At 41.1% G+C, this 13,286-nt stretch overlaps 1 protein-coding gene across 1 annotated transcript in view; it reads right to left on the bottom strand.

Moving 5' to 3' along the window:
* dnah6 (dynein, axonemal, heavy chain 6) overlaps positions 1-13,286 on the bottom strand; it is a 54,788-nt gene that overhangs the window by 20,614 nt on the left and 20,888 nt on the right. Inside the window, exons 41-58 of the mRNA XM_047342191.1 lie at positions 12,478-12,699; positions 11,721-11,868; positions 10,968-11,125; positions 9,027-9,158; positions 8,739-8,910; positions 7,154-7,300; positions 6,935-7,008; positions 6,658-6,812; positions 5,423-5,654; positions 5,167-5,319; positions 4,590-4,730; positions 3,304-3,546; positions 2,993-3,160; positions 2,637-2,872; positions 1,480-1,624; positions 1,172-1,292; positions 436-555; positions 11-207 (exon numbers count right to left, since the gene is read on the bottom strand). Of these exons, the coding sequence (XP_047198147.1) occupies positions 11-207; positions 436-555; positions 1,172-1,292; positions 1,480-1,624; positions 2,637-2,872; positions 2,993-3,160; positions 3,304-3,546; positions 4,590-4,730; positions 5,167-5,319; positions 5,423-5,654; positions 6,658-6,812; positions 6,935-7,008; positions 7,154-7,300; positions 8,739-8,910; positions 9,027-9,158; positions 10,968-11,125; positions 11,721-11,868; positions 12,478-12,699 (2,964 nt within the window). The remainder of the gene's footprint in view (positions 1-10; positions 208-435; positions 556-1,171; positions 1,293-1,479; positions 1,625-2,636; positions 2,873-2,992; positions 3,161-3,303; positions 3,547-4,589; positions 4,731-5,166; positions 5,320-5,422; positions 5,655-6,657; positions 6,813-6,934; positions 7,009-7,153; positions 7,301-8,738; positions 8,911-9,026; positions 9,159-10,967; positions 11,126-11,720; positions 11,869-12,477; positions 12,700-13,286) is intronic.

The following is a 13,286-nucleotide window of genomic DNA, read 5'->3' as shown; positions in this document are numbered from 1 at the left end:
CGGTACCTACCAGCTGTCTGTAGTGAGAAGTGAATGCTCCATAGTACGCGACACAGGCAGCTGCGATGAAGACGTTTCCCACGACGTTGATGATCTCTTGCTCAAACAGAGTGACACTTTCATCCCAGCGCACCTGCTCATCACCCAGAGCTGAAGTTAGCTTCCCTGCCCTCGTCAACCGAGCCTGTGTCAGAGCCATGTTGTTCACTTTGTGGAAGGGGTCACAGAGACAGAAAGACTCATTACAAATAGGTTAATGCTGCCAGCCTTTGTTTTTCAATTTCACAGGTAATAAAACCCCCTTGGACAAAGACAGAGATAGTTGTCTTCCTGGTGATATCCTCCATCTTAAGAGATTTCCCCACAACAAGGATCATTTTTTTTTTATTTAAATCAGATTTTAAAGTAGAAACACATAAAGGGTGCAGCACTAACCCAGTTCCTCCTTCTCGTTCACGCTGCTGTCAAACTGCTCCTGTAGGACCTTGATCTGCTTCTCCACCTCCTGAAGCTTTTCTTGCTTCTCCATCAGGGTCGCCATGGTCATATCCAGCTCTTTCTAAATGGGTTTGGATAGAGAGAGAAGAAGATGGAGGGAAAAACCATGAATCACACATTTGGACAATTTTCTTTCTTTTTTCTCTTCTTTTTTTCTTTATCTTTGCAGGATAAGAGACAAGACATTGACAGAACAACACAAGGAGGTCAAGCACATTAAATACAGGCCAGTTACCAGAATGGAATTGGAATGTCAAAGTAGAGTGTGTGTTTGTGTTGTTTTCTATGACAGAAAAAGTGACGGAGAGCATAAGGAGGGAGGCAGAATACATAATGTAAAAACAATAAGAATAAAAATATTCTTATTGTTCCATAACTTGTGAGCAGAGTCCTTCTGGCAGAACCAACTGTGTTATTATATTTATTTATTTTGTTAATCTTGTTTTGCGTCATTTTCCCTTTGGACTATTTTTCATTCCCATCGTTGAGTCTAACGTATGTGGGCCAATCTTGGGTGGGACTTACAGAACACAAAATGGATTGGTCTGCAGTGGGTGAATGCCTTGATTGTAATATATTACACAAAGAGATAAGCAGCAGTGACATTTTGTATATATACATATATGTGTGTGTGTGGTATGTGATATTACAGATTATGATACTGCACTCTTACTGACCTGAGCCATGGCCAGTTTTTCTCTCTTGGGGCCGACTTCTTTCAGCACTCTGCTGTAAAGGTTCATGGCTCTGACCCACATGCACATGGATTTGCAGGCCCTGGACACCTTCTCCACCTAACAGCAGCAAAACAATCAGGACTCACACCAAGCAACATAAACTGAAACAAACTGTATCATGTTTAATAATTTAAAGCCAGTTTATGAAATCACAACACTTGCATAAAGCTAATATCAGATTGTGGAACTCCAATTTCCTCCAAATCCTTCTATCAGTATTTTTTGAAAAGAAATCCAAACAGACCTTCTCAGGTACGAAATCAGCGTTGTTGATGTATTTTTGCAGTTTCTGCAGGATCTGAGGCTTGATATTGTCCTTGTCATAGTCGGCGAGACGTTTGAGGAAATTGGGATCTCCCAGGACTTGCTTGGCACTGAGCCAGTCTGGTCTGTAAGGCAAAGGGCATGAAAGTGAGGTGGAGTGAAAAAAGGAAATTGAGGTAATACCGTACTACATATGGGAACAAAATGATAAATTAAATGCAGAAAACAACACAAGTCATGATTTCGCAAAGATTAAGATACCTGTAATGTTTACAAATCACATGACACACTTCAACAGTAAGACAAATACATATCTAAGAACATAGAGTAACAAAAGACAAGAAAAGATTCTTATTATTGTAACTGTTCATATTATCAGCAGTCAGTGAAATATCTACACAGCATCAGTGTGATGTGAGAGAACAGGTGGTGAACGTGTAAAGTAGATGGGAGATTGGACATGGTTGGATTTAGTGCAACATATTAATGACTGAGGACACGTTAGGGTTGACACAGGGACAAGTTCCCAGACAGTCCTGTAGTCACCCTGAATGCTGACTAAAAAGATATGGGATTAAAACATAGGCCCAAATCTCACACAGTTTGCAGAAACACTACAAAACAACAACAATGATGATGATTCTTTTTGAAAAGACTGAAATATGTTGATAATTATTCAGAACATTTCAGCGTAATCATTATCAACCTCCTGCATCAAAGATGTAATAATGTAGCAGGGATTATTGGGATTATGATGATGAGAGATCATGGTAAATGAATTGAGAGAAGGATTCCTGGTAAGTATCCCACATAAAAAAGACACTATCTGCAGATGACCATTAACCATTGGTGTTAAATTAAGTGTTAATTACTTTTGCTGAACAAATGGAACACATCATATTTAGACTATATATTATATTTCATTAAAACCTTAAATGTCTGGTTTGTTCTCCTGCTCCTCTAAATTCCTCAGGATTATTTCCTTCTGAATAGAATAAAATAGGATGTCACATAACTAGGTGAGGTTTTAGAGAAGGGAACTTCTGGTATAAGAAAGGCGGAGATATACGACTCTTATCAAAAGTCTTTGATGAAGAAAGGTTTTGTGTTTTTAGAGACAGAGAGAGGCAAACTGACTTGGAGTTGAGCAGGATGCAGACAGCCTCCATGACAGTCATGACAAGGTCTGGGGGTTTGGAGAAAACTTTGATCTCAGAGATGTCAGCCTTGTCGAGGGAATTCAGAGCCTGAGTGGCGCCCTCCAGGGCTGGCAGCGCTTCATCCACGTCCCTCTGGGCATCATCGGCTATGGCCTGCGTGTCTTCAGCTTTGACCTTGGCTAAAGCCTCATCTTCTGTCACTACTTTACGCACCTGTGGTGAAGATAGTTTTTGTATTATACACATCATGCTTTGTCAGCATATTATAGCATCTTAAATTTCAAATATTAAAAATAATACAGCCTTATTTTTGTCTCTCTGACAAACACAGACCTCGTCAGCGCTCTCCTGGTCAACAGCCAGTCTCTCCATGAGGGCATCAACATCAATGGACTTTTGTTTCAGGATCGGCTCCAGAGCCGAAAGTTCCACTTTCATTTCGTCCACCAGCTCATTGGTCTCCAGCAGTTTGGTCAGACCGTTCTTCACCCGATCCCTGGCCTATTCCCAAACAGCCCCAAAAATATATTACTTACTTACTTTATTATGATTATGGCCACAGAGAAGATTACTGATAATAAATTCCAACAACAACTGAATCTTATCACTGAAAATTACTCATGCATTTAAATGGTTAAACATACGAGCACTAGCTGCTGTCTCTTCTCATTGAGCATGCCCAGGTAGAGGTTGATGAGCTCCAGGTAGGAAGTGGGTGTGGTGTAGTATCTGCGTCTCAGCTCGGAGTAGAAGCGCTCAGCCATGTCTGTGACACTAACATGGATCTCCACACACATGGCTGAAAAACTCTGCTTCAGCTCATCACTGCCAAAGTCCACCTCTTTGAAGAAGGCCTGAGAGACAGAGAGCAGCGCCTCACGAGGCCACTGAGCACAAGATGGTACAAGAGGAACGAGAACAAGGAGAGATGAGGTTTGCAGCAAGAGCATGAAATGTGGCATTTGCTTTATCTCTTATTTGAACAGTGACTTCACAGAGCAGCAATAAAAGACATTAAAAATGCAATAATAGAGAAATTCAATAAGATGTGAATTACAAGCTTCTGCAGCAGAGTTAAAATAAAATTACTCTAGATATGTTAAAGTAGGGCATAAATATAACTACGTGAGTCAAAAGTGATAAATTACTGTACGATCCCAAAAGAGGTGACGAGAATAGTAGATAAGGGAGATGATAGAAAAATGCAAGACAGTAAATGGACTGTATTAATATTGTTCTTTTCCAGTCTTATCAACAACTCAAACTTTGTACTTTACAGTACAAGTCGCATTCACCCATTCACATTCATACAGCGCTTGACAGCGCCTGTGTCTGCTATATGCAGCACTTTTCTATCACACACCATTCACAGACAGTCGGCACAGCCGTCAGAGGCAATTTGGGGTTTGGTGTCTTGCCCAAGGGCACTTTGGAAGACTGAAATTGCCAGGGATCGAACAACCGACCTTCTGGCGATTGGAGGAGGAGATAATACGTATATTTTGTCATTAGATAATTCTAATTGAGTCAAAATTAATCTTTGCATTCAGGTATAAGGAAATTCCCTCACGGTATTCCTGAGATATCATATTCTCAGGAGCGGGACTGACGGACGGAAGGTATAAAATGAATAGGGTGGAAAGTAATGCCAGTGCAGAGGAAATTATATTATATCCAGGACCAGCTGCACAGTGGGAATGTTACACAGACTGAAAGAAGAAGGGTGTTATAGACTGGTTCAAGACCAGGAAAGTAATTTTTCCTACCATTCACATGGGTGATTTGTGCTTGTGCGTGTTTATGATGGTGCCTAAATTCTATTTCTTTTGATCCATAATATTTAGATAACACTCGCCGTAGTTTCACAACAAAATCAGAGTAGAATACATGAACAGACACGGACAGAAAAATAAAAGCTGTCTTTGCATACCTGCACAAACCAGTCAATAGTGCAGCAGTTCACCAGTGAAGGAAACATGCGACAGCGGGACCTGAAGGAATCGCCCACGGGACTCATGCACAGCACAATGTGCAGCTTCTCCCGCACACGAGAGATGAAATACTGGAACACCTGAGGGAATGATCACACACACATGCAGAGAAGATTCTATAATTTTGAGTTTTGGTCTCGGCAGGCAGAAAACATTAAAGGCTCATGTTTTCTTACAGCTCACCTGAGAGCCCTCGCTCTGAGTCTATAGCTCTGTTAAAAGCACAGTGCATGTGTGTTGTTTCTTTGAGCAACTGACAGTGGACAGTGTTTGTTTTACTTCTCATTTTGTTGCTACCTGTGTGTGAGTGTATGTGTGTATGTGTGTGTTTGCATGTGTTGAACATGCAAGAGGTCTCAATGGCAGACATCAATTTCGACGACTGTCCAATTCAATCATTTACTAAGCTCTGAATTAATCTATTTGTTTGCACATCTTGCAATTTCATACTGAACAATAGCTTTTAGAGCCTGAATGACATGTGCTTCCTACAGTACTGTGCGTGTTTATGCATACCTCATCCCTGTTCTCCTCATTAACTCCAGCATCTTTGGCTTTCGGGCGGGTGGCAGCCAGCACTTGTTCCAGCTCATCTTTCTCAAACAAGTTGGGCACCTCGCCCGAGTTCAGCATGTTGTTGATATCCTCCAAAAACTCCTCTACCACAATCTACAATAGGTAAGAGAAAGTGGACAGCAGTGGTTGTATTGAGATTTACAAAAGAACAAATAGATAAACGTGCCCTCTATAAACATCAACCTTCCCTCCATACCTGAGTGTCTGTAAATAGGAACACCATATCTTTGCCCTCCACACCGGCCATTTTGCAGAGCCTCCTCAAGTCTTCATGGAAGCTGTCATAGTTGTAGCCTCGACTCAACTCAATTTGAAAGCAGCTGTACCCACATATATGGGCCGCTAACCGAGTGAGTGACTGCTTGCCTGTACCTCCCACTCCTACGAGCAGAGCATTGCCTCTCTCCTGGCGAATCATACGGGCAATCCTAGAGGATGAGAGGCCAAATAACAAAAAACACTCTTATAACACTGGTTATAAATATATATATATATATTTATATATATATATAAATCACTGGGGTTCCACGCCATGTGAAACATGTATTCTTGTCTTTAAGCAAAAGACAGTATTACTCTGCTCAAATGCTAGTTAACTACGATTATTATTCATTTGTATGGAGTTACTTTCCTTGATAAAACACTATTCATAATCATAATGCAGAAAGTTGGTGTGAATAAATTAATTAAAGCCAGTCGGCGATGTGTTATTGTTTTGTTTTTTTTTACCAAGGGAGATGGTGTGTGTGGGTGTGTGTATGTGTTAAAAAAATAACGCAGCAATGGATGGACAGATTTTCGCCAAATTTTGCATACAAATTATTTGGGTATCTCCATATGAGTATTTTGGAGCTGATCCGTCGGTTGTGGGGGTTTGGATGTAAAAACCCTTGCAGTAAAGAACGCTTGTTGCGCTTGTGTCTACCTACTTAATGATGAATCCTGTCTGCCTGCTGAGGGCAGTGAAATGTTTTTGGATATCTTTTCTCTGGATATCTTTAGGGCTCTCACCTGCACTCACAAATTCTCTTTCTGCATACGCAGTTCTCTCTCTCTTAGGGTGTGGTGGGAATGGCCAAATTGGCAGGTTATTACGTTTTTTTTGGTCATTTTGGTTTAATGGAGTTTGCATCTCCCCTCATCCCCCCTCATCCCCCCAAAATCACCTATTGATGAAAGCTCATTTAAACATTTAGGAGGCTACTTATCATCATCAGCGTGTGGGGCATTTTATACAGTGGAGATAAAAACTATCAAAATACAAGTATCCTACATGTTAAATTCTTGGCCCAGGTTTTTCCAGATATCATCCAGTGGCAGTAACGTCTTTGGTTTAACTTTCATCTCACAGTTTGTAAAATTCATCAACCAACTAAGTCACTTTGCAAAACAATTTGGAACTTAATGGTTTGTTCGCAAGCATCTACACACCTGGAGACATGCTCGATGGCATCCTGGAAGAAAACCAGCTTGGTCTCCTTGGAGAAGGTCATGTTGTAATCATCGAGGTAGTCCTTGAGGACAGTCTGGATCTTATTCATGTCCGTCAGATCCTCATACAGACGGTCCTCTTTTTCTGCACCCACCTAAGATGGATTTTGAGAAAGAAGGCAGAAGGAATAAATAAAGGTCTTGAGGTATTTCAGTGTAAACACAGAAATCAAATGTTCTCTGAACCTATCATGTGAATATTATGAGAAGATCTGACCTTGATGAAGTCTCCGAATATGATGGGCTGAGTCACAAAGTACGAGGGCTCCAAACTGATACTGAAATATTTGACTGGCAGAATGAGAGACAGGGTCAAAAAAGAGGGATAATCTTCAATCAGTAATGATGCAAAAAAAGGTGGACTGGACCTAGAGTGACATTTATCAGTTCAACATGTGCAGGACACAGATTGTGTATGTTTAGCGAGGGTTCTTACTGGCCATCTCAGAGACGATGGTGTTGAAATAGGTCTTATCTTGGTTGTTAATGAGTCGATCGTGGAACACCCGCTGACACTCGTGGCAGAAAAGACGGAAGATCTGGTTGTTATCTCTCACTTGACTCGGCTCACACTGCAATATGCCTGAGGAGGAAGAGAGAGAAATAAGTGTTTTATTTTGAATTCAAATAAATAAAAATACTACTTAAGCACAAAAGAATGGAAAGAAGAGCTCAAGAGATAAAAAAAAAACACAGAAGGAAAAACAGAAGCAGAGAAACGTGGGATATTGCTGAAACTGTGAAAAAAAACCATAGAGCCACAAGATGCATAAAATAACAAAGGAAAGAAAACATAGTGATGATGCAACATTAGATGTGTGGGAACATCAGTGTTTCTGAAAAAGCAAGTTTTTGCTCTGCACAATTTTTAGATAATAGTTAGGAACACATATGAATGCAAATGTGGTGTGATATGAACAATATGATAAGATGGAAAGACTGGGCGCTGGTTGATTAACCCTTACCAACAGCACTGTGTGTATTGCTAAGGGGCACTGTGTGTTTGAGAAATGCACTCTGTGTTAAACAAGCAGTGTGCAGAAAACAGTGGTAGAAGACACTTCAGTTCATCTCCGTGCTCTGATGATGCCTGCTGGCTAAAAGAAGTGAGGGGGAGAGGGAAAATAGGCAGAAGGGGTGATGGGGTAGATAATGTGAGAGCATGAGGCTGAGACAGAGCTTATAAATATAACAAATGTGGCATAAAGAGATAAATTGGAGCTGTGTTGCATGCTGTGGAGGTACAAAGATTCAAACTCTTTCAGCAAATCCAGAACTGAGTGTGTGTTGTTGTGCAAGACCCTAGTTTACACCCAAAATCTCAACTTTTCAAAATAAAAGCTCTGTTATTCAGCTCAACATGAAGCATCACAGCAACAGAACATTGTGCTTTTACTTTGGAGATGACTTGCTCGAGAGAAAGCGATTCTATGAATGTTGCAGTCGTGACAGAGATCAGCACCGGCAACACTCGTGAATGTCTGAGTCACTCTGATATGGTGAAATAAAAATATTGACTTTATCAAAATGATCAGACGGCCATTTTGACCTGCGGCATTACCCAGTTACCAACCACTGCTGTAGTTTATCCCAGGACGTAGAAGAAGACATGTTTAACTAGGACCACATACTGACTGTCACACCCCGCCCCCACTGACTTCTGTAGAGCACTGGTCGCCTGTTTATTTAATTCATTAAATCTTTTAAAGGTACCGCGTGTTAAAATGGGACCAAACCCAGCCCCGCACTTCCTCTGGCTATTTACAATACACATTCCCAGTGTGAATCGGATAAGATGATTGGTTCCCAAGATATGAGTTCCACATACAGAGAGACATTTGTGGAATTTCTATATAGATGTAGGTTTTCTTTTATCTGTCTCAAATTAACATTTACCTCTTCATCCAACAACAACTCAACAGATTGTAAATATCTATGACTGTTCTGTGTGACGTCCTGCGTGTGTCCATTGACTTCCATGTGAGCCAATGCCACTAACAGTAGGCCTGCGCTCATCTCACCTTGCACACACTTGGAGAGGTCTCTGAGATTGAAGACATAGTGGGACTTGGCTGGTGTCGGGAGCAGATCCACACTTAAACGGTTGTAAATCTCCAACGCTGCATCTACTATCTGCCCAGCACAGTCCTTCACCGCTTGGGCAAACTCGGTGAGGAAACCGCTCAGGATGGCCTGCAGGGAGGTTCAGAGGAGTTTGTAACAGGCATGAAAGATGGAGTAAAATGTGATTAAAGAAAACTGAAAGAAATGAGTGAAAGGGAGAATGTCTGTTAAATGTGTATCCTGACTTTGAAGATCTGCTTGAGGCTGTGCTCTGAGGGTGTGGGCAAACACAGGATAGTGAAATGGCGGATGAATCTGGGGGTCACGGGGTTGCGGCCCCCTCCTGGAGGAGCACAGGCCGCTGCAATGGTCATCTCCTGAAGGGAAAGGGCCGAGGGAGAGTAGAAGGGCAGGATATTAAAAAGGAGATTGAGTGAAAGTGAAAGTGAAAGCACATCACGCTCCAGCTGTATTTGTCTTTGGCTGCACAGATTTTGGTTTTTAATCCAGACTTGACATCAAATCCTCACATTGATATATGGTATGTCAATAAAGCATGTGAGTGTGAGGTAAAGGTGAACCGAAAAACAAGTATACTAAATAAATGAGTAAGTTGGTTGCTTTGATTTTGTTTCCAGGTGAAAGTCACAAACACTCCTCCTCCCTGAAAAATCTCATAACCATGAATGTGGTTGTATGTGACGTTTTCTGTTTGTGGTGCAATGTATCATCGCACGGGATTAATCACATACATACAGGTATGGTTTCTCCTGAAGCTATAGCTTGCGTTTAACCCATCACAAGGACACACACGCACACATTCATATTCATATTCACACACTCCACATTATAAGACATCATATCAGTCGCATGTACAATAGTTCCTGTGTCTATGTGTAGTTGTATAGAAAGTCAATTATTGCAAAGCAAACTTTCTATTATTGCAGAATCTGGGTCCACAGCTACAAACACACAGGCCCACAAGATGAATGGGTTTCCCACAGAAATGGACAGTCTTCATTAAAACTACAACTAGAAGACAAATTAAGTTGGTGCTGACTTTGTAAAAACAAAAACTAAGGAACTACAGTGCATTTACACTTTTTCCCTGAACAGAAAACCAATCTTAAACAAATCCTAAAGATTAAAAAAGGCACTCCATTGTTTAGAAAAAACACACAGTTGTGTGCAGTTTTTCACTGAGGTAGATTAGAACATCAATATCAATTTTAGCTCTATGAGTGAGCCCCAGCGTCTGGATTGACACATTTAGAAACAGACAGTGAAGGTTACAAGAAATTAGCAAACAGATTTCTGGTCCTATAGTCTGGTCCTATGACAGCTGGATCCTGGCATGCAGCACCTCTGAAGTTCTGTCAATTTTGTTGATTAACAGCTAATTTTTAGCAAGCAAGACTACTTAATAAAATGTTGGAATGTTCCTTTATATATAAACGGCCTCTTATAGACATCTTTTCTAAATTCCTACTGATGGCAGCTTTGACTAGTCTGACTATTCATAAAAGCGACAAAAGCATCTACAGAAAACTGAACCAGCTCAATGCACATGAATACCTGTGCACAGCGGCACTACTTCAGGATCACATTAGACCTGGAGTATCTGACCCGAGTGCCTTGCCTTCCCTTCCCACCCCCCTGCTAGCCTGCGCACACTAATCAGAAAGTTATCAGGACCCGTCTAGTACTTGAAGTTTACTTTGTGTTTGTTTGATTTGCTGTAGAATTTGAGGCACACATTTCCCACGAACACCTCCCACATATTATCACACAACGCGGTGTTCCTTTTATCTTCATTGTTGCAGAAGACACAACACTCCATTTATCCAGTGACACATACATGTTAATTCGCAAGGTTATTATAAAGATCAGCTCTACATCTAAAAATATCAGAGGAGCAGAAATTAGTAGAAATTTGTTTCAAAGTAGTGGCGCTGCCAAGGGGGATCCAGATGGGGACACCGTAATTCAGAAAAGGCTATAATGAGAGTTCTTTAAGGCTTAGGTGCAGCAAACAAGCTTAAACTGAATGACTGTTCAACCGATATGGAGTGGGGCCAGGGCTGTCCTGCCACCACTGCTAAAATAAATTCCTAGAGGAAACACACAGCAAATTTATAGTTTCATAGAAAATGTGCTTCTTTTATGTATCTCATATTAATTTGTACCTGGATCTCCTTCCAGAAGAACTTGGTTCTGTCATAGAAGCCAGAAAAGTCTTGGAACTGACGCAGGAGCTCTATAGGCGGCTGAGAGCCGTAACTGTCCAGCTTTGGCATATTCAGGTCATCCACAAAGACCACTAACTTCTTGTTGCCAGGAGCTCCTACAGGGATGGAGACGGGCGAGGAGACAGGCAGAAAGGGGTTAACAGAGACAACTACAGGGACAACTGTAAGAACTGATGAATGGATGGCTACTGTATATGAACAAAGGAACTTCGGCGTGACTGGTTACATATATTCACATGCTTCATCATACATTACAGCATGTGAATGAACTATTGGGTGGTAATGCAGCTGAGAGCCAAACATTTTGCAATTGGTATAGATGTAAACATTTACTTTTTATGTCAAGTGAGAAAAGCAGCCTGTTGAAATATTTAACAGGTGACAATTTGCTGTCACATGTTGTGATCATCATTTCAGGTGAGAGCACAACGGTCACGGCAGGATCAGAAAACATGCACTACGCCAGTGTGTATACTGTGTACGACATGCCAGTGTGTATACTGTGTACGACATGCCAGTGTGTATACTGTGTACGACATGCCAGTGTGTATACTGTGTACGACATGCCAGTGTGTATACTGTGTACGACATGCCAGAGTGTATACTGTGTACGACGTGTGAGTATAATGACTTAAATATCTGATTTGAGACAGAGACATTTTGTTTAGGGGAACCTCCAAGATGTCCTACCCATTATGTTTTTCCTCTTTTTCTCCAGTTTGGACTCAATGATCTCCTGCGTGCAAGCGGAGGAGGTCTGAGCGGAGAAGCTGATGAAGACAGGAAGGTATCCGGACTTTTCTTGCATACTGTTGAGGAGGCCGCGAGCCACCACGGACTGAAACAAATAGACACACACAAGTTCTTTAATAACATTGCCACCAAATTGCTTTTGATCTTAGCTTTTGCGGTCTACACTGTCTTCAATTTTAACACCAAAAGATTCACTTTCAAAATAAAACAAAAATATCAAAGCAGTCAAATATCACTGGGGTGTCTAAATTGTATTTACTTTTCCAACAAACATACTACATTGATTGTATTAAAGTTTATCTGAATGGCTGCAGTTAATATCTGTCTACTTTTATGATTTAAGTGTGTATGGGATTTTAATAAGCATGGTGTTTCATTTCCTTCCTCAAAATCTCAACCAAGGATTTATTTCAGGTGGGTGGAGACGATTTATTATTCAATATTTCCATTAGGAATTTTTCTCTTTCCCAATTGACTCTTTATTGTTAATTTCAACCCTGCCGCCTATAATGATCTTTCTCTATGCAACCAAGATGTCCCTTTAGTATCTTTGAAAGGACATACGTGGGCAAATTATTATCACCATTGCCTTGTAGCCAAATAATCTTGTTAAATTATTTGCATCAATTATATCACTCAGTTTCTATCTAAAGATATGTACACCACACTGTTGTGACTGTCCAGGAATCCTCACCTTCCCCACTCCAGTGCTGCCAGTGAAGAGCACAGAACGTCGCACAGACAGCAGTTTCTCCATTAGGTATCCGTAGCGGACAGTGTCTGTGGTGGGAACCAGCATCTCGAAAAAGGGCTGCTCCTTGTTGTATTCGAACACAGGGATTATCGTCTCCCATGACTCCAAGCGCTTGTTGTCAAAGTTCATGTACACGCTCCACAGGGTACCTTTCTTCGGGAGCTACACAGCACATATGAATGCACATTAATTAAAACACATACAAACACTTTAGGTAGTGTCAACATTAGACTGTATGCAAGTTGTTCTTTAAAAATCCTTGGACATCCAGAATAGAAGAAAACACATTTTCCTTTGTTTTCCTTTGATATGCAGTGCGTTGGAAGATTGTCTGTGACACAAGACGTTAAATATGAACGGTTTCCCAGTGTGTGTGTGTGTGTGTGTGTGTGTGTGTGTGTGTGTGTGTGTGTGTGTGTGTGTGTGTGTGTGTGCACATGCATGCGTGCCTGAGTAGATTGTATCCCCTCAAGCTTCACAGCTGTGATCCGGATGCATTGGGCTTTATCTTATGGTAAAGGCACAAAACTGTACACATAAACCATTTTCTGACGTTGCAAACAGCGACATCAGCCCCTTACGCACAGGCAGATAAATAGATTTTGAAGTATGTGAAATGTTCCAGATGATATTCTGCCTTCATGAACAAGGGTTCATGAAGGCAGAATGGTTGTTTACTTCACTTCAAACAATTAGATTTCCATATCCTGTTGGGCTGAAGGACTCATAATATCAGTCTCCAGTTTCCT

The sequence above is a fragment of the Hippoglossus stenolepis genome, chromosome 2 (genome assembly GCF_022539355.2).
Source record: "Hippoglossus stenolepis isolate QCI-W04-F060 chromosome 2, HSTE1.2, whole genome shotgun sequence".
Classification (NCBI taxonomy): Eukaryota; Metazoa; Chordata; class Actinopteri; order Pleuronectiformes; family Pleuronectidae; genus Hippoglossus; species Hippoglossus stenolepis.
Note: the sequence above shows the minus strand (reverse complement) of the source record. Positions and strands in the feature narration are given on the sequence as shown.